Below are 21,426 nucleotides of genomic sequence, written 5' to 3' on the forward strand. Positions count from 1 at the left end.
CACCGCCCCCAGGCGCCGCTTCCCCCATTGTGTGAGCTGCAAGGAGGAGGCCCCGCCCTCGCCCCGCCCCCGGTTCCTCGGCCCCTCCCCTCTCCACTCCCCCGCCCCCCCATCTTGGCTCATTTCCGGCCGCCGCCGCTACCGCTATCCTGTAAGGAGGATTCGGCAGAGGCAAGAAACAACAGCCGCCATCTTGTTTGTGTGCTAGCCTGTGGGGGGGTGGGGGGAGGAGAGAGCGAGAGGGACCGGGCGAGAGTGGGGCAAGCGGGACGCCCGGCTGAGTGCGAACTGCGCGAGCAGGGAGTGCGGGGGGTACCAGGCCGGAGAGCAGCGGCCGCGACCGAGACAGTGGTTGGGGGCCCGGGGCGCAAAGGCTGAGGCGACCCCTAGCCCCCTCCTGCCCGCACACACCCCCACTGCAGCCCGGGCCGGCGTCGACGCCTAAGGGGGGACCATTACATAACCCCGCGCCCCGCGGCGCCTTCGCCCGCCGTCCAGGGCGGCCCCCGAGCCGAGCCCCCGGGGGGGGGCGGGAGCTCCCAGCACCTGGCTGCCGGGCGTGAGGGCCAGAGAGGCGGCCGTACTTATTTCTCCTCCACGGGCTTGCGAGTGGAGGCGGAGAGCGCGGCGCGCGGAGAGGCCGCGTCGGTGGGCTTGGCGTCGGCGCGGGCTTGCGGGCGGGCCGCCCTGCTCGGCCCGGCCCCCCTGGCCCTTCGGGCCGGCGAGCTCCACGCTCGGCTTCGTCGCCGCGCCTCCGCTGTCCGCTGCGCGATGTGAGGTGGCTCCGGCGCCAGTCTGGCTCTCGGCTCGGGTGAGCTCAGTGCGGCCATTAGGGGCCGGTGCGGCAGCAGCGGCGCAGAGCGCAGCGGCAGGAGGAGGAGGAGGGCTCGCAGGGTGGGGGCGCAAGCCCGGGAGGGGGCACCGGGAGGAGGTGAGTGTCTCTGGTCGCCTCCTCCTCTCCCCCTTTTTTCGCCCCCGCCTCCTTGTGGCGATGAGAAGGAGGAGGACAGCGCCGAGGAGGAAGAGGCTGATGGCGGCGGCGGAGCTCCGAGAGACCTCGGCTGGGCAGGGACTCGCTGTGGCGGGCTGGGGACTGCGTCTGTAGAGCTGTGAGTTCCCGAGAATTCGCTGCAGCGGACGTGCTCGTGGGATCAGTGTTGCTGTACCCTCCTCCCGGCCTGGTTTAGGCCCGGCCCCTCGCACTTGCCCCTACCATTTCTGTTGAGTCCGCATCCCTCTCCGGCCACCGCAACCAGGCGAAGAGAAAAAGGAACTTCCCCCACCCCTCTTGGGTGGCGGCGGAGCTCCGGAGCCCACCCTTAGGAGCGGGGCGGGGACCCCGTTTCGAAGAAGAGATTTCCTCAGGATTCTCGTTTTTTTTCCTCGGTTGTATCTCCGAAAGAATTAAAAATGGCCGAGAATGTGGTGGAACCCGGGCCGCCTTCAGCCAAGCGGCCTAAACTCTCATCTCCGGCCCTCTCGGCGTCCGCCAGCGATGGCACAGGTTAGTCTCGGGACTCCCGGCCTTCCATAGTTCCCTTCGTCTTTTCTGCTGGTTGCACCTTCATTCTAGGGTATTTCTGTGTATCTCTTCCTATTTCTCCGGCCGGTGTTTAATTTTAAAGGATTTTGAATGGACTGGTTGAAGACGTCCAGCAGCCCAACCATTTTCTTTGCCTTCTGATACATTCATTGCAACACTATGTCATGTCAGATGGTTGTGTGTTCTGGAATTAAGAGCTTGGAAGTGGGAGCTGCATGGACCTTTATTGTCGGCTCCATGCAATTTAATTTGGGAAATGCCGGTACAGTTGTGTGTAAGGGCTTTTATGCACTTTTACTATTTTTTGTTACTGGCGAATGAGGTTTTCAAATCTTTCTCCCCTGTTGCACTTAATTCTTTTCCCTCTGCTTTTCCACCTTTAAAGGTTTTTACTCCTGTGAAGCAGATTTTCTGTTAAGGAATGGGGGTGGAAGACAAATCTTGGTGTGTGCAGTACAAGGTTTTAAGTGTAACGTAAAGTTCAACAAAATACTGTTTTTTAAGTCCCCTCTCCATCCTTGGCTCAAGAATCAGTATGGACCGCAGTTTATTTTATATCTATTTGGTGTGAAACCAAAATGTCTCAAACTGGGTGTTTGATCAGGTGAGGAGACCTGAGGCATTTCCCTTGCAGTTTGTTGTCACCCTTCTTATTTAGAAGGGAAAGAGAAAAGATGAAGCCTTTCTGGAATTAGGTACTTAGAAATGGAGATAAGAAGTTGAAAGAGTCCCAGTCATGAACTTCCAACTAAAGTGACTGTACAAGTTTGAAAATGTACAGTAGGTTTTGTGCTTGTATGCTTATTTTGATTTACTTTTTGGACCTTTGCAATTTCAGTTTTCAAGATCAAGGAATTCTTTTCTTCAGTCAGCCCCTTTGTTAGGAGACCTGCAGGGAGACTTTCCACCGTCTGTTCTTTTTTCTACTTACTGTTAGTTTAGTGTTATTCTGATGATCACCGACCTGGTCCTCTTGCTGTCTGACTTGTTTGAGAGGCCAGGATGATGAAGAATAATGACTGGTCATCTGACAGTCCACAAGATGTTCCCCCTTACTACAAGCATCTCTTGAACTCAGAGAACAGGCTCAACATCTTCGATCTGCCCGCGGAGTGTATAATGGAGTTAAATGTATCCTGCGAGTTGTAGAGAACGTGTGGGCCATGTTTCTCAGTAGGATTTATGACGAAGGCATGAAAATAAGATAGAACTAGTGCTTTACTCTGCTTTTTTAGCAGCTGTATTGTGAACCATGAGTTTTGCTAGCTGCAACAGTTGGGAAGGAGGATGAGTCTGGCAATGTTCTAAGGCTCTAACTTTAGTTATATGTGAGCATTTCAGCTGTAAAGTTTCTGAGGTCTTAAAGAAATTTTTTAAAAGTATGTCTTTAAAATTCATAGGCATAGACATTAATTTTATAGACACATTCGCTTTGCATTTTTGTTTCATTCCCTACCCTCATAATAAATGTACTTCTGTAATATGTTCACAAGTTGCCAAATTTGACATAACCAGTAACATGAAATATTGTATGGAAAACTTTTTAAAATGAAAATTTTTGATGTTCTGATTTGAGTGATTCAATCTTAAAGTCTGTTCATACCTTTCTGTTCAGGTGGACTATTGCATTCTTGGTCTGATTTATGTATTTTGCTAAATTGTATAGCTTTTGGCTAACTCATGGTTTAAAAAAAAAGCAAAACTTGCTTTGCATATCTTTGAATGCAATTACTGGAGTCTTTTTTGAGGGGGCGAAGGTGGGGGCTGGGAGCTGGGGTTTTCTTTGTGTAGACCTGGATGTCCTGGAACTCAGATCACCAGCCTCTACCTCACAAGTGCTGGGACTAAAGGCAGGTGCCACCACTGACCTGCACCAATTACTAGAGATTTAAAGGTGAAAAAATTCAATACTGAGATTGATTTATTCTTAGTATTAAGGGTTATATTAATATGAGTAACTTTTCTTCTCTTAACATTGTAGTGAGGGTTAATTTTTTGCTCTTTTTAAGTTTATATTCCATTCAACTTTTTTTGGTTGTTGTTTTGTTTTGTTTTCAAGACAGGGTTTTTGTAGCTCTGACTGGCCTTGAACTTGCCATGTTGCTCAGACTGGCCTCAAACTCACAGAGGCCTCCTGCCTCTGCCTCATTTGTTGGGATTAAAGTCCTATGTCTCGAGGACTGGCTTGTTTGGCTTTTTTTTTTTTTTTTTTTAAATTTGATTCAGGGTATCACTACATAGCCCTGGCTGTCCTACAAACTAGAGAGAGATGATTGCTTCTGCCTCCCCCCTGATCCCCCTGGTGGAGATAAAGGTGTGTGCCACCAAGCCTAACAGGTATATAATTTAAATTATATTAGCCTAGTTTCCTTTTGTTTTGCCAAGGCTGGGGGAATGAATTTACCATGATGGTGCCATTACATTTTGGTAGTTCTTGGATCCAGAAACAAGTGATAGTAACCGTTTTTAGGCAACTTGTAAGGAAGCATTTTACATTTAAAGCTTGCAATGTCTTTATTTTGATTATCCTCTCCCCCTCCCCTCCCCCGGGGTTGTAGTCTTGGTTGTCTTGGAACTCAACTCGGGCTCATAATAAAAGCTCTATCTGCCTCTGCCTGGTATCATTGATCACCATGGCCTGGCTTGCATTTTGATTTTTAAGATATCCGTTGGGTATTTTATAAACATGAATGTTGGTTGTTGTGCCTGATTTTAATTTTATCTAGAGCTGGCCAAAATTCTAAAAAAATTTTTTTTTAATGTGCATTGGTGTTGTGTGTGTGTGTGTGTGTGTGTGTGTGTATGTGTGTGTATGTGTGTGTGTGTATTTATATGTCTTTGTGACAGTGTTGCATCTCCTATAACTTGTTGCAGGCAGGGGTGAGCTCCCATGTGGGTGCTGGGAATTTGAACCCCTGTCCTCTGGAAGAGCAGCCAGTGTCAAACCACTCTCCAGCCAGACTCTACAAACTTTTAAAAAAGTAAATTAGGCTTATAAAAGTACAGTTTGTATACCTACCAAATATTTGAGTGTATTTTCTTCTTAAGAAAGCAACTAAGTCTGTGCGTTGGTGAGCTCTGAAGTATCACAAAGCAGATAAGTATTTCCCCAACTTGCACACAGGCCCACCTCACCACCCTACCCCAACACTCTTTTTTCTTATTTTCTTTTTGTGGTTTTTAAGACAAAGTTTTTCTGTGTAACAGTCATGCTGGCTGTCCTGGAACTCCGTATATAAACCAAGCTGGCCTTGTGCTCATAGAGATCTGTCCTCTTCTACTTCCCAAGTGCTTGGGATTAAAGGTGTGAGCCCCCAAATCCTGCCAGCTTTTGAATTTAGGTGATATTGCAGAATTAAGAAGTCCCCAAATACTTTACGAAATTGCCAGGTTGAGCCCAATGCCTTGTTTATAGGCTCACATTTTGTGTTGAAATGGGAAAGAATAAAAGCCTGCCTTCCTTTTTTTCTTCCTTCTTTCCTTTCTGTCTTTGTTTTTGTACTTCAGTGTTTGCATTTTAACCTTTTTTATTTCATTCTTTTTTTTTTTCCCTTTTCTGTTTTTTGGTATAGAGTCTTATTATGTAGCTCTAGCAGTCCTGGGACTCTCTATGAAGACCATGCTCAAAGATCTATTTGTTTCTGCCTCTAAGTGTCCTGCTTGAAACTTAACTTTCTTCTATTCTTTCTCCCCTAGAAGACCATAAAAGCTATTTGTAAACTTTTTTTATATGTAAAATTGTTCACAGAAGTTAATAGGTAAGTTTTTGAATACTTGTTGAACTGATTATTTCTGCTGATCTTAAGTGATGGCAGTGATGAGTGTGACCTTTTTCCTTCATTGCTCAGTGAACATTTTGTTGCTGCTTGGAAATCACTTAAAGAACACTTAAGAACAGGCTTTGTAAGATGGGTAACAGTTTTAGGTAAAGATTTCCTTTTGTAGCCCTACTGTGTGGATAACTGAGTTGGCTTGGATTTATGTACCAAACCAATCTCTACCCAATGTCAAAGGCACTAAGGACATAGCGTGTGAAGTCTACATTGAATTTTGACCACTAAGTTAATGTGTGCCTAGAGAAATGGTAGAGATAATTATTTTCTATAGCAATTTTCTGCCTCTTCCTCCCCAGTAAAGGATTACAGGGGCAAGCCACACATTTTTTTTAAAAAGTTTTATTTTTCTCAAGATAATGCTATATAAAGTAAATGACTTCTTATCCTACCTAGAATACATCTATGGAGTTGTGTTTTGCTTTGTTTTTGCCCAGATCTGGCATTATGCTTTAATTTTTTTCTTTTGTTTTTTGTTTGTTTTGTTTTTGGTTGCAAAATGTGTATATTAGAGTTGCTTTAAAATCAGATAGGGTGAACAACCAGCCCCACGATTTGGTGAAGTGTGGCTGTACTGACCGGTGAGGTAGAGCAGAACACTTTGCCTCTACCTTAAATGTCTCAAGGCCTTGTAAATTGAGTGATAGGACCTCAAGCTGATGTCTGGTGACAGTGACTCTTGGAGTGTGGGTGACTTTCCCCACCAGGACCTTGTGTTCAGTGAACTGATGACAGAGAGGGAGAAGAGGGCTAATGTCCTGTGGCATTTAGTTTTCTACCTCTTCTTGTCTATTCAACCCAAAGAAAATAATTTGAAACACTTGAAGATGAATGCATAGTGGTGTTCGTAAACATACTAAATATTGCCTGATAAGTGGGAGCATAAAGTAATTCTTTGTGGTAAATTTACAAAAAAATTCAGATGTCATTTTGCCAGTTTATAATGCCCAACAATTAATTAATGAGAAATAGGAAATAATCATTTTGTGGTTTTCATTCATTTCCCTTTTTTTCTTTTTTACTTTCAAGATGGGATCTTGCTGTGTTGCCCAGGTGGTCTGAAAACTCTAGGGTTCAACCAGCCTTCCAGTTGAGCATCCTTAGTAGCTAGGACTACAGGCATATGCTGCTTTACACCTGCTTGAAGCTATTGTGAGTGTGAGGAACTTTAGTGAAACAATTTATACCAAAGATTAAGACAAACCATACATTTAATTTTGTGCTTGTTTTGGCTGCACATACACTAAGATTGGAATAGTACATAGATTAGCATGGCCCCTGCTTAAGGATTGACACAAAAATGAGTTGGACATGATCATTTGTACACACCTATTATTCCAGCAGTCAGGAGGCTATGGCAAGAAGGATTGAGTGCGGGAGGTCAGTCTTGGCAGTAATGTAGCAAGGCCCTGCCTTCCTCAAAACAAATATGAAATCAAAACACAATGATTGGGAGGTGTGTGACTTTTTTCATATGATAGCTAGTATCTTTCTGAAAAAAAAAATTTTTTTTTTTTAGATTTTTTTTTTTAAGATTTATTTATTTATTAAATGTGAATACACTGTAGCTGTCTTCACACACACCAGAAGAGGGCATCAGATCTCATTACAGATGGTTGTGAGCCACCATGTGGTTGCTGGGAATTGAATTCAGGACCTCTGGAAGAGCAGTCTAGAAGTTTTCTTAACCACTGAGCCATCTCTCCAGCCCTAAAATGGGGTTGTTAAGACGACTGAGTGGGTAAAAGTACTTGCTTGTGCAGTTCTGTAGATTTGAGTTAAATCTGTTAGAACTCATGTAAAAGTTAAAAAGGAGAGCTAATTCTACAGATTTGTCCTCTGACCACCACATGCTTTGCAGTGCTGAACATGCACATACAGATACAATGTGGAGGAGCTAAGAGATAAATACTGATTAGTTAAGCCTCTTAGCAATTTGGTATGGTATTCCCCCCCCCTTTTTTTAGATTTATTTTGTATATGAATATTTTGCTTACATGTGCATGTCATGGATGTGCCTGGTGCCCTCAGATCAGAAGAGGGTGTGGATCTCCAAGACTGGATCTGTCATGTATGTGCTTGGAACTGAACCCAGAATTTCTGTAAGAGCAGTAAGTGCTCTTAACCATTGTGCCATTTCTCTAGCTCCACATATAAAATTTGTTTTTAGAGAACATATTCTTTTTAAATGCCTCGAAGAACAATCCACTGTTTTGTTGAAAAGATAATTTTGAGACTAGCATGATCTGTCTACATAGCAGGTTCTAGGTCACCCAAAGATACATAGTGAGAACCAGTCTTTAAAAAAAAAAAAAAAAGAAACAAAACCTACTGAACAACAAAGATGAGTGGTGAAAGAGTGGGCATTGGAGTCAGTCAGAAGTCTGAGAACACTATGCCTTAGTTAACTGAGCTGTGGGCCAATAAATCAACCCTGGGTTCTCCTTTCCTGCCTGCCATACCCACCATTATAGGGTTGTAGTATGGAATGAGGAGAATGTTCTATACGATGCTCAGGAAACTTCACTCCTAAAACCCTAGGAGGATGAGATGAATTATTTCTAGTTAGAGTCTGGCCTGGACTACAAAGTGATACTGCTACATAAATGACCCTAGGACAAAAGAAAACTAAAACTCAGGACAGCACTTGATGTGCAGTGTGTACACACATGAAATGTTAATTACCACCAACTCCACAGGCCTTAGTGGTAGACTTTTATTTTAATGGATATACAGATAAAATGGGTAAAGACAAAGGGAAGGACTTTGAAAGGTAAGGAGTGTAGAGAGGTAGTGATCAAGTAAGTCTTGTAGGAGACTTTTATATCACCCACCTAAAGATTTAAGCCTTCTAGCACTATAAGAATATGGGAGCCGAGGCAAACCTAAGAATGAAAGCACTCTTAATCGTGGTGTACCTATAATCCTGGCATTTGTGAGTTGGAAGCAAGAGACTGAAAGGTTTTTAGGTGGAACTGAATTAGAGTGAGGGTTTGTTCTAAGAAAATCAACCAAAGCAATGTATGTTCTTGCTACCACAAAGTGTTTTGTATCTAAATAGTTAAAAATTAGTTGGTATTTATTAATAATACGAGACATGGGGAATCAAATTGTTCTTATTGGCAACATTCAATATAGGATTTTTTTTCCAAAAATTTTGGTGATTGAGTAATTTTTTTTTCAGTTTTTCAATTTTCATTTGCTAGTCTAAATGAGTTTTATTATAGTTTTGCTTTTGCTTATTTTTATTTATGTGTGAGTGTTTTACCTTCATGCACGTTTGTACACTGTATGTGTCTGACGCTCATGGAGACCAGAAGAGGGTATTGGATCCTTTGGAACTGGAGTTAGAGACATGAGGCACCATGTGGGTGCTGTGAATTGAACCTTAGCAGTAGCAACAGGTACTGACTGCTGAGCTGTCTCTTCATTCACTATTGTTGTTTTGAGACAAAGTCTCATTTTGTACTATAAGGTGACCTGGAGCTCACCGTAACAGCTAACAGCACAGTAGCACAGATACCTTTGACATTTTTTGAGATGCTTCTGCTTGCCTTGGTGTCCTGAGGTAAAATCACTATGCTGTACAAGAGATACTTTTTTTTTTCTTTTGAGACAGGGTTTCTTTTTGTGTATGTAACCTGTGCCTTGCTGCCCTAAAACTCACTCTATAGACTAGGCTGGCCTAAAACTTAGAGATCTGTTTACTTCTGCTTCCTGAGGCATGATCTACCACCGCCCAGCCAAAAGATAATTTCCTATAAAGAGGAAGACAAATGTAGGGCTTTTTAGTTTTCTTTTATCTTACCAAGACATAAATAAGTTCATATATACATACATGAATGACAGAGTCTTACACTATAACTCAGGCTGACTTCAAACTATGACAACCCTACCTGCTTCCTATGTGTCAGGATCACAGGTCTGAGCCATCAACACCTAGCTTAAGGATTAAGAACTACATTTAAGGGGTTGGGGATTTAGCTCAGTGGTAGAGCACTTGCCTAGGAAGCGCAAGGTCCCCAGCTCCGAAAAAAAGAACCAAAAAAAAGAACTACATTTAAATGTAGAGCCAGAAACCTTGATCACAGTGTAAAACTTCTATTATTGTGTGTGTACATGTGTGTTTGTATGTTGGTATGTGTGTGTGGAACAGTGGGTGATTTTTGGCTGTCTTCTGTAATCACACTTCACCTTATTTTTTGAGATGGGGCCCACTGAATTTGAAGCTTATTGTTTAGGCTAGATAGGCTGGACAGCAAGGCTCAGGGATCCTCCTCTCTCGACTTCCCCAAGATTGGGAAAACATGTCACTACTTGGCTTTTACATGGTCCTAGGGGCTCAAACTCAGGTCTTTATGCTTGAATAGCAAAGCACTATACTAGCAGAAGCCATCTCTCTAAACCTACTGATAAATGCACTTCCTTCTTTGTGCCTTAGCTTCCTTGAGTGCTGGGATTACAGTGATGTGCCACCATATCTACATATTTAGTTTTGGTTTTTCAAAGCACTGATTACTGCCTCTTTGAGTGAATTTTATGGCCTACTGTTAGCTTGTACATTTTAACCCTTTACGTGGATGCAGAGTTATACTTAGGATATTAAAATGAGGTAAGACTTGGGATGAGACAGTAAGAGTAGAGAGAAGTAAAGGATTCTGGTTTTAGTAAGGATGGTCTTTATCACAGAAGATAGAAAAAAGTAGTAAGGTTTGAAAGTTAGATGGCTAAGATATAACTTGATATTGATTTCGGTATAAGTAGCCAGGTGGAGAAATCTACAATTATTTCCAAGTTTCAAGTTAGGGGAGATGAGTGGGTAATTTACTGAGAGATTATAGGAAAGAAGTGTGTGTGGGGTATACGTATGTGTTGTATAAACAAATGAAGGAATGGATGGATATACTGGGGGAGCGAGCTAAAACTTGGACATTTTGAAGTTTCTCCTGAATTGAAAAAGGTGCTGTTCTCTTCCTTTGATGTCTATTCCTTTGTAGCTAGCAGTTCTGAATATTTACTAAAGATTAGGCATCTGGAATATAAAGATGAACAAGGTAGTTTCTGCTCTTAAGTATAGGAGCTGCTGAGGTGGTGTACACAGACACACACAGTTTCCTTAGTGCACTGGTAATCTTTAGAAGTACCCTAGGCGCTAGGTGGTGGTGGCGGCACTGGGGAGGCAGAAACAGGTGGATTTCTGTGAATTCTTGTATATAGATTGAGTTCCAGAACAGCCAGGCTTACACAAACCTGTAGGCCTGGTTGAACACTGCCTCCCCCTAACCCCCAAAAGGTAGCTGATAGAGATTATTTCAGATTCAGACATAGGTCTTAGATATTGCTGAAAAAAATCATATAATAAAATGTGCATTTTAACAAAAGTCATTAGGGCTGAAAGCTTTTGTTAGACATGGGGAAGGGTGTTTCACATGAACACATGATGCAGTTAGAACATACACTGTAGGGGTTGGGGATTTAGCTCAGTGGTAGAGCGCTTGGGTTCGGTCCCCAGCTCCGAAAAAAAGAAAAGAAAAGAAAAAAAAAAAAGAACATATACTGTATGTTAGATGTTTTCTTGGAGACGGAAGTGGATAAGACAAACATGGTAAGGAATTTGTCATTGTGTTTTCACAACAAAAACTGTAGGAGTAAGAAAATGGTTGGTGAAAGACTGTTCTGATGGTGGTGTATATGGAGCAAGTTGCAGGGAGAGAAGCTGGTGACAGAATAGCTGTTCTAAGATCCCTTTGTAGGCTAAGCTGACTAAAACTCAAGATCTACCTGCGTGCTTGTAGGTTAAAGGTGTGTGCCACCGCGTCCCGGCCTAGCCAGAGGCTTTTTATTTATTTCTATTGAGTGTACATTTGGTGTGGGTCAGAGAACTTTGTTTATTTTTATTGAGTGTATATTTGGTGTGTGGGTCGGAGAACTTTGTGGAGTTGTTTCAGTTACTTTTATATGTATTCTAGAATTTGAATTCAGGTGGTCAGACTTTGAGGGCAAGTTTCTTTTCCTACTGAGCCATCTATCTTTCTGGCAACTCGAGGAGATTTTAAAAATAAATGATAGGATACTTTCTCTGTTTATACTCTTCCTGGAGGTGCTCCTTTTCAACAAACTATGAAGTTTATTGAAAGTCGAGATGTTGTATATTAACACAAAGTTTGGGTTTGATGTGAATATATCATTCACTTGATTTAAAAATAATTTTTTATGTAATTGTGTGCACCTGTGTGTGCATGTGTGTGTGCACCTCTGTGTGCTTGCAGACACCAATAGAATATGTCAGATCTCCTGGAGCTGGACTTACAGGCGGTTATGAACTGCCAGCTTTGGTTCTGGGAACAGAGCTCAGGTCTGTTTACAAGAGCAGCAGTTGCTTTTAACCACTGAACCTGTTTCTAGCCCATTCAGCTGATTTTTGTTTACTTTTTACATGTGAGTGTTTGCCTGCATATATGTGTGTGTACCATGGGCATGCATATAGGTTCTTTGAGTAGAACTGGGTCTTCTGCAAAAGCAGCAAGTGCTTTCATCCTGATCTGTCACTCTAGTCCCCTGAGTTCTTTTTTTTTTTTTTTTTTGGGAGCTGAGAACCAAACCCAGGGCCTTGCGCTTGCTAGACAAGCACTCTACCACTGAGCTAAATCCCCAACCCAGTCCCCTGAGTTCTTACTCATATACTCTTCTTTCTTTCTTTCTTTCTTTCTATCTTTCTTTCTTTTTTTCTTTTTTTTTTAAGGTTTTACTATGTAACCCTGGCTGATCTGGAACTCCCTGTGTAGACCAGGCTACTCTCAAATTGGAAGAGATCTGCCTACTTGCTATTTCACTTATTTTTCTTTTGTGCATATGGGCATTTTACTCCTATGCATGTCTGTATACCATGAGCATGCAGTGCCAGAAGAGGATATTGGATCCTCTGGAACTTTAGTTACAGATGATTTTGAGCCACCATGTTGGCGCCCTAAAAATTGAATTAGTTTCTCTGTAAGAACAGCCATTGCTTTTAACTTCTGAACCATTTCTCCCACCCCTGTAATTTATTAGTTTTTTTGAGAGAGAGTCTCTGTCCTACCTGGCCTTGAACTTACAGAGATCCATCTGCCTCTGCCTCTGCCTCCTAAGAGCTCAGATTAAAGGCCTGTGTCAAGCACATACATACATGTAAGTAGGAGACTTAACTTGTAACTCGAGTTCTGTAAGAGCAGTATGTATTCTCAGCTGCTCAAGTGTCTAGCACGCTCCTGAAGACAAGTTTTGTTTGGGACTGGGGAGGGAATCCACACATCATGTGTTTTAAACAAGTCCTCTAACAACCGAGCTGTATTTCTGACCCTTGGTTTTTACATGGTTTTTCTCCCCCATGTTATTTGTCACCTGCCTTTACTAGCTGAGCCATCTTTGTTGACTGCTCCTATTTTTATTACTACGTTTATTTTGTGATTTTTCTCCATGATTTGTGACATGTATAAATTTTAAGTAGTTGAAGGTTATTTTAGTCCCTTCACTGTGTTCAATATGCTGATAATAAATATTCCTTGGATATGTCAGTGAAAAGTAAAAAAAAAAAATTATGTAATATCAAGGATGTAATGAAAAAGTGCTAATATATTAAGCAATTTTGAATGGTAGCTTTAGATCACTTTCATTCAAAATCTGTGTTCCAAATTATCCATGGGTTTTTAAATTATTTTGTTTGTTTTCATTATTTGTATATCTTTGTTTGGTTTTATACACACGAATGTGCTGCTTTTGGAGGCCAGCAGAGGATGTCAAGTCTACTGAACTGGAGTTACAAATGGTTCTGAGCCTCGTGAATTGGGTGCCTTGCGTCCTCTGCAGTAACTGTGTACACTGTTCTCTTGAGCAGTCTCTCCAGCTCCTGCATGGCTTATTATATGTTAATGCCATTTTTATTAAATTTTTTTAAGAAAGTTAAAACAAAAAACAAAACAAAACAAAACAAAAAAACACCTAGACTCCGAGGGCTAAGGGTATGTAGCTCTGTTAGCCTGCTTGCCTAGTGTACAGGAAGCCCCAGGTTAAATCTCTAGTGCCATATAAAATGAGAAGTGGTGGTAACACAACTGTAATCTCAGTACTTTTGAGATGAGGCAGGGGAAACAGAAGCTCAATATTATCCTCATAGAGAATTCCAGGCAAGACTTGGATATGTGAAACCCTGCCTAGATGAAACATGACAAATTGCACCCCAGAAAGAAATAAAGGCACACTTAGAGAAAGAGTTATAAATATTGAGTCGAGTGGGTCATGAAAGTGGTTGCATTTGAAGTGGAATAATTTTTTCATATGTATGTATGTGGTATACATACTAGCATCCATATGGATATACATGCAGATGTTTGTATGTGGAAATCGGGGGTTGATTTGGGGTGTCCTTGATCATACTCTGCTTTTTTATATTAAGGCAGGGTCTTTAAGAACACCTGACTGAGGGGTTGGGGATTTAGCTCAGTGGCAGAGCGCTTGCCTAGGAAGCGCAAGGCCCTGGGTTCGGTCCCCAGCTCCGGAAAAAAAGAACACCTGACTGAGAACTGGATCTGATCTGTTTGGCAGCTTGGTTTTGGTATTCCCTGTCTCTGTGTCCTTTCCACTGGGATTACAGATTCAGGCATCTAGTTTCCAGTTGTCAAGCTTGTACAGTAAGCATGTATACTTAACCATTTTTCTAGCCTGCACTAGTTTTTGATTGTGTAGGTTCAAGTATATTTAATTATTAAATACCCATTAATATATTTTTAAAATTATTTATATTTTATGTGCATTGGTGTTTGCATGTATTCCTCTATCAGGGTATCAGATCTTAGAGTCACAGATAGCTGTGGGTCACCATGAGGGTGCTATGATTTGAACCTGGGTCCTCTGGAAGAGTAATTAGTGCTCTTATAACTCTCTAGCCCCTGTATTTTGTTTTAAGAGATTTTAAAAAAAATTGTGTGTTAATGGTGTGGATATCCTTGAGAGTGTGGATACCTCAGGAGGCCACTTGTGAGCTACCTAGTTTGGGTACTGGTACCTGAATTCTAGCCCTCTACAAGAGGTCTACATACTCTTTAACTGCTAAATCATTTCTCTAGCCTATACTACTATGTTGAGATAGGATCTCATGTAGAACAGGCTGGCCTTGGGGGCTGGAGAGATGGCTCAGTGGTTAAGAGCACTGACTGCTCTTCCTGAGGTCCTGAGTTCAAATCCCAGCAACCACATGGTGGCTCACAACCATCTGTAATAAGATCTGATGCCCTCTTCTGGTGTGTCTGAAGGCAGCTACAGTGTACTCATATACAATAAAATAAAATCTTAAAAAATAAAAAAATAAAAAAAATAAAAAGAACAGGCTGGCCTTGAACCCACGATCTTCCTCCCTTTATCTTTCAGCCTTTATCTTTCAAGTTCTGGGATTATAGGTGTTCGCTACTATGCCTAGTTTCTATTAATGCTTTTTCCATGTAGAAACTATTTGGAAACTTTAAAGGAAAGAAAACTAAAATACTTCAGTGTTAAAACAGGTCAATAATTTGTTGATGTCTGCAAACTTTGTTTTTTTGAGGCATTGTCTCATATAGTCTAGAATGACCTTGAACTCCTTGTCTGGCCACTTCTCAAGTGCTGGAATTATAGGAGCTTGCTGTAACTATGGGCTAAAATAATATTGGCATGCCTGGGTGAGTGTGTGTGTGAAGTTTGTGTGTGTGTGTGTGTGTGTGTGTGTTTGAAGTTTTGCAGTTAAATGCAGATAAAAGTATCTGAAAATGTTAAGAACCATTAAGATATTCTCCCTTTGCCACACAGTAAAGCATTTGGCTGGTATAAAATGCTAAAAAAAAGTGCCAGTATTGAGGAACCTAAATCTATAATATGTACTATAATTCTTGGCTGAGGTAGAGAGTGGCTGCTTGCAATTAATGGTACCCAGAGGCATTATTTGTAACACTTCCTGGCTAGATTTTGGTTAAAGCAAACTGTTACGTAGGATACAAGCCATATGTAAGCAAATTCACTTCACTAGTAAAGGCTATACTTGTGATATGAGAAATGATCAACCGTGGTAGAATCACACTTAGTTGATTCTATTCTGCTGCATCCAGACTTGTGTATTACAGTACTTAGTTTTCATTTTTACTTTCCTGGAATTGCCTGATTTAATTTCAAAAGTTGGAGGTTTTGTTTTGAGACAAGATTTCACTCCGTAGCCAAGTAATCCTGTTCTTTCCTCAGTCTCCTGAGTGCTAGGACTATAGGCAGAAGCCATCATGATGAATTTAGATTAGCATTTAAACAATTATTAAAGGGCTGGAAAGAAGACTCAGTGGTTATAAACATCTCCTGCCTTTCCACGGATCTAAGTTCAGTTTTCAGCACCCAATTTAGGCAGCTCATAACTACTTCTAACTTCGTCTTCAGGGAAGATGCTGATCTCTGATGCCATACACAAACACTAAGAAGTAACAATTAGAAAACAATTTTTTTAAGATTTATTTATTTTATTTATATGCTATTACACTGTAGTTCTCTTCAGAAGAGAGCATCCCATTACAGATGGTTGTGAGCCACCATGTGGTTGCTGGGAATTGAACTCAGGACCTCTGGAAGAGCAGTCAGTGCTCTTAACCGTTGAGCCATCTCTCCAGCCCTAGAAAAGAATTTTTACATTAATTTGCCTGTGTAAATGTCTTCATGGGTCATCTGTGTGGGTGTGAAAGTCAAAGGACAGCTTATAGGAATCAATTCTCTTCATTCATGAGGGTCTGGGGCATGAACTCAGGTTGTCAGGCTTAACTGCAAGTGCCATTCTCTAGTCAGTCGTCTCTGATCCAGCATAAGTTCTAATGATACTATACTAAGTTTAGCCACTCATTCAGTAGGTATTGTGCCAGCATTCAGTTCTCTTTTGCTTGCTGTTATGCCTCACTTCTTAGGTTTTGGGTTGGGTTTTTTTGTTGTTGTTTTGTTTGTGTATTTCTTTGTTGTTTGGTTTTGTTTTGTTTTTCAAGACAGGGTTTCTCTATGTAACAAGCCCTAGCTATCCTGGACTCTCTTTGTAGACCAGGCTGGCCTCAAACTCAATGAAATCTGCCTGCTTCTGCTTTCTGAGTCCCAGGATTAAAGGAGTATGCCACCATATCTGGCCAGTTCTTAAGTTTTATAGCTTGTTTGGCTAACCAAAATTAGCCTTTTAAAGAATACAATCCTGTTAGTTTTAATGAAAAAAACTAAACATTTAGTTTTCTTTGGAGAGTTGTAGATGTAAGTAGTTTATGCTTACCAAGAACTAAATTGTCTTAAGAGCTTAGGATTGGGCTGGAGAGATAGCCCAGTGGTTAAGAGCACTGACTGCTCTTCCAGAGGTCCTGAGTTCAAGTCCCAGCCACGGTGGCTTGCAACCATCTGTAATGAGACCTAAGGCCCTCTTCTGGTGTGTCTGGAGACAGCTACAGTGCACTTATATATAATAAATAAACTTTTTTTTAAAGCTTCTGATTTTGGTTGTGTCACATTTAACCTTTATCTTTTCTATTTGTTTTTAGATTTTGGTTCACTGTTTGACCTGGAACATGACTTACCAGATGAATTAATCAACTCAACAGAATTGGGACTAACCAATGGTGGTGATATTAGTCAGCTTCAGACAAGTCTTGGCATAGTACAAGATGCAGCCTCCAAACATAAACAACTGTCAGAATTGCTAAGGTCTGGTAGTTCCCCCAACCTCAATATGGGAGTTGGTGGCCCAGGCCAAGTTATGGCCAGCCAGGCCCAACAGAATAGCCCTGGATTAAGTTTGATAAATAGCATGGTCAAAAGCCCAATGGCACAGACAGGCTTGACTTCTCCCAATATGGGGATGGGCAGTAGTGGACCAAATCAGGGTCCTACTCAGTCCACAGCAGGTATGATGAACAGCCCAGTGAATCAACCTGCCATGGGAATGAACACAGGGATGAATGCTGGCATGAATCCTGGAATGTTGGCTGCAGGCAATGGACAAGGGATAATGCCCAATCAAGTCATGAATGGTTCAATTGGAGCAGGCCGGGGAAGGCCAAACATGCAGTACCCAAATGCAGGCATGGGCAATGCTGGCAGTTTATTGACTGAGCCACTACAGCAGGGCTCTCCTCAGATGGGAGGACAACCAGGATTGAGAGGCCCCCAGTCACATAAGGTGAGTGTGTTTGTGTTTGTGTATATAGTAGTAAACTTTTGTCCATCTTAGTGATGTAGGAAGAGTTTGGGGTTGTTTGTTTATTTTTGTATTTGTGTGCCAAGGAGCTAATGTGTTGGTTCAAGTCATTAGCTCTTTTATTAAATTTATAGAAAATAGTTTTATACTTGAATATAAAATATTTTTTACTAGTATCCTGTACCTGGATGATTCTTCCAAGATGATGGCCTATGGATTTCTAATCTTCTGGCCCCTAACTGTTGGAATATTTTTTATCTTTTTTTAGAATCTACATTATCCTTGTATTTACAAAAGTATAATTTTTTTTTCCACGTGGAAAGGTTTCCTGGGATGGTGGAGACAAGGGAGAGACAAGAGAGGGAAAAGAAAGAAAAGTGAGAAAAAGGGAAGAGAGGAAAGAGAAAAAAAGAGCATAAAAGTACAATTTTAAGATAGTAGGTATTAACACTGTTTAGGTAGAGAGGTAGAGAATTCGTTTGTCCTACTTCAATACCTCTGTGTGTGAGTATTCTTGTGTGTGTTTATTACAAGACTGGATCTTGGGCTAGTCTTGCAGAACACTAGAGTTCAGTCCCTAGCACAACTGTCTGTAACTCCATTTCCAGAGGATCCAACTTTCTCTGGCCTCTGCCAGAGAGATATGTGTACATTGTGCATGAAAACTAAGCAAGCACATGTACATACGCACAAATAAAAATATATTTAAAAAAAAAAAACACTGGGGTTAGGGTGGTGGTGAAATAAATGGCTCAGCTGTTAAGAGCACTGACTGTTCTTCCAGAGGTCTTGAGTTCAAATCCCAGCAACCACCTGGTAGCTCACAACTATCTATAATGAGATCTGATGCCCTCTTCTGGTGTGTCTGAAGACAGCCACAATGTAATATAAATTTAAGAAAAAATAAAAACCCAAGGTGTTGATAGATATTTTGGCCAACCTAGAATTCACTATGTAGACCAAGCCGACTTGAGTCATAGTGGTTTTTCTGCCTCCCCTGACCCACTGATAATGGTTTGATGAGCTCCCCTTCCCCATCTTAATGTTTTCCTTTACCTTAGCTGGCCTAGCATTCAAGGGGTATGGGAGAGGTGAAAGAGGGTTGTTCTATCTTTCACTTTAAACATAATTTATAGTTGACAATATTGAGAATTAAAAAAACAAAAAGAAACCTAAGAAATTTAATAACCAAATAGTTGTTAGACCTCGTTTGAATTTTTCAATGTTGTTTTGAGACAACGTTTTGCTTGTATCCTTGGCTGGCATGGAATTCATTGTGTAGATCAGATTGGTCTCTAACTCGGAGATATGCCAGTCTCTGTGCTGTTGGGATTAACAGCATGGACCACTGTACCCAGCTTTTTGTGTCTTTATTGTTGTTGTTTGTGACCTACTGAGTTTAGTTAGGATCGTGGGGTCTTACTTACTGGAGCATGAGCAACTGTACTGTACTGTCAAGAAAATGAATTCTCCTTTCCCCAAACCATTAACAGCCAGTAATAAACTTTTCTCCCCTGTCTATCATGAAAGGTTAATGGACTCCATCTTGTACAGGCATCCCTCTTCCTCGTGGTCCTTTCCATCCCTTTTTTAAAAAAATAATGTGAGTGTGCAAATTGCATGTCTACAGCAGGTGTATGAAGATCCCAAAAACCCTGGAATTTGTTCTCTCCTTTTCACCTTCACTTGGATTCTAGTTGAACCCTGTCTTCAGACTTGCATGCACTCGAGCTCCTTTACCCACTGAACCATCTTACTGACTCTTGTGCAGGTCTTATTCAAGTAACCACACTTGTTGTGTGTTTATTATCGTAGCAGTCATATTGTGTCTGGCATTTTACAAAGGAGTCCTCCTTCATGTTCCTTGAGTCTACGGGGTGATAAATTATCCCATTTCTCACTAAACACTCAGCAGTCATTTATTTTCAGTACCATGGCCAGTTGTGATTAATGCATTCTACGTTAATCACTCTCCAGTACAAAACAAAGTTTCTCTGACCAAGGACCAATGCATACAGCAGCACTGGTATGTCGGGATAAACAAAAATATTAAGACGCTACTTTGACACCATAGTAATTTAGTTAGCAAATAGCTCTGGGCTACTACATGGATGAGACGTGAATTTCCTCCTGTGGAGTAGACCTGAAATCCAATCAAGAAACCTGTGTTTTACTCTCATAATAGTAATGATACTATTGCAACATTGGGGACATCTTACTTGGAAGCTTTGTTGTAGCTTGCAAAGTTCATGACTTGGTAAGACAATCAATGGCTTTTGTCCCTAGCAGCCTGTTGCATTTTACCTCCTAGCACATGAAAGCTAGTCAGCAGGAGAAGGAATCGTCCAGCTCCAATTCATCTCCATTCTCCATGTTCTGTAATCAAAGTGTATGGTTTTCAGAAGTAGTATCCTACCATCTAAATCAAGTAGACATTTGAAACAACGACAGTAGTCGGTATTGGTGGCTTCTGGAGCATCTCTGACTGGCACTGAGATTTTCATTTAGTAACTTACAGCTTTGGGAGCAGGAGTATGCATAAGCAGACATGCAGAATACTTCTGTTTAGATTTTTTTTTTTCCTGGCAGAGTGGTGGTACATCTTTAATTCCAGAACTTGGGAGGCAGAGGCAGGTGGATTTCAGTGAATTCCAAGCCAGTCAGGTCTGACCAGTGAGATCCTGACTCCAAAAAACAAAAAACAATTTTTTTCTTGTTCACACTTAATTGTCATTCTGTTTGGACTTGAAGCTTTAAGGCATTTTCCTGGCTTTTACAGGGGTTCTCTGTATTTGAATTCAGGTTATCAAGCTTGCATTTCATTAATTTTTACTCACTGAGCTAGCTTGTCCTAAACAGTATTTTTCAGTTTGCTTTTTTTTTTTTTTTTTTTAATTATTTGTATGTGATGTGTTTGTGAACATTTCTGTCCCTCTGTAGGGACAGAACACTACTTTGTGGAGTTGTTTCTCTCCAGCCTTGATGTGAGTTCTGGGGATTAAACAGCCTTGTCTTCAAGTTTAAGCACCAAATATTTTACCTTATCTAAGTGTTCCTGCCAGCCTTGAAATTGTATTTTTTAAAACACTGTCTTTGTTTTCAGACACACCAGAAGAGGGCATCTGATCCTATTACAGATGGTTGTGAGCCACCATATGATCACTGGGAATTGAGCTCAGGACCTCTCAAAGATCAGTCAGTGTTCTTAACCGCTGAGCTATCTCTCTAGCCTCCCAAAATTGTATTTTTATTGAGCTTACAGAATTTTAGATTTGACTAACCTTTCCCCCCAAACCCCAAAATTTTTTCTACCCACAGTACTCTTTGCTCTACCATATCAAATGTGTTCACTTATTATTCTTCCCTTAAGACTTCTTTCCTCACACTCACACCCACCCTTCATGGTATCTTTGTATTGTTCTCACCTCTGCAGATGCTCTGAAGTTAAGCATACAAATTTAAAAATTTGAAGATCCACGCATGAGAGATTGTGTGGAATTTATCTTTCTGGGTCTGAGTTACCTCATACATTCATTTCCCTACAAATCTCATTTTTAGTTACAGCTGAGTTTTATTGTTTATGTGAATAAATTTTTGTAGCTGTTTATCAGTTGCGGAACATCACACCTTGCTTTTGTTTCCTAGCTGTTTGTATAGACCAGCTGTCAACATGAAGATATGTGGAACTTAACCTAATTATGTCAGACAAGGGTTAGGAAGCAGAGAAGGAGAGATTCGTTGGGAGGAACCTAAGTTGGTGTGTTAAAAACATGTTACTTTTAAATTTGTGTGTGTGTGTGTGTGTGTGTGTGTGTGTGTGTGTGTGTGTGTGTGTGTGTAGG

General features: G+C 41.2%; 1 protein-coding gene and 1 non-coding gene across 3 annotated transcripts in view; both read left to right on the forward strand.

Annotated features, from left to right (window-relative positions):
* Positions 1-440: 440 nt before the first annotated feature.
* Ep300 (E1A binding protein p300) overlaps positions 441-21,426 on the forward strand; it is a 70,796-nt gene continuing 49,810 nt past the window's right edge. For both annotated transcript variants that reach the window (XM_039080287.2, XM_063264683.1), the window contains exons 1-2: positions 441-1,504; positions 16,929-17,566. In XM_039080287.2, coding sequence (XP_038936215.1) covers positions 1,411-1,504; positions 16,929-17,566 — 732 coding nt within the window. In that variant the 5' untranslated portion in view covers positions 441-1,410. The remainder of the gene's footprint in view (positions 1,505-16,928; positions 17,567-21,426) is intronic.
* LOC120093921 (U6 spliceosomal RNA) lies at positions 6,596-6,700 on the forward strand. The gene has a single exon (XR_005487634.1). It is a non-coding gene; the product is annotated as a U6 spliceosomal RNA (small nuclear RNA).

This window comes from Rattus norvegicus, chromosome 7 (genome assembly GCF_036323735.1).
Source record: "Rattus norvegicus strain BN/NHsdMcwi chromosome 7, GRCr8, whole genome shotgun sequence".
Classification (NCBI taxonomy): domain Eukaryota; kingdom Metazoa; phylum Chordata; class Mammalia; order Rodentia; family Muridae; genus Rattus; species Rattus norvegicus.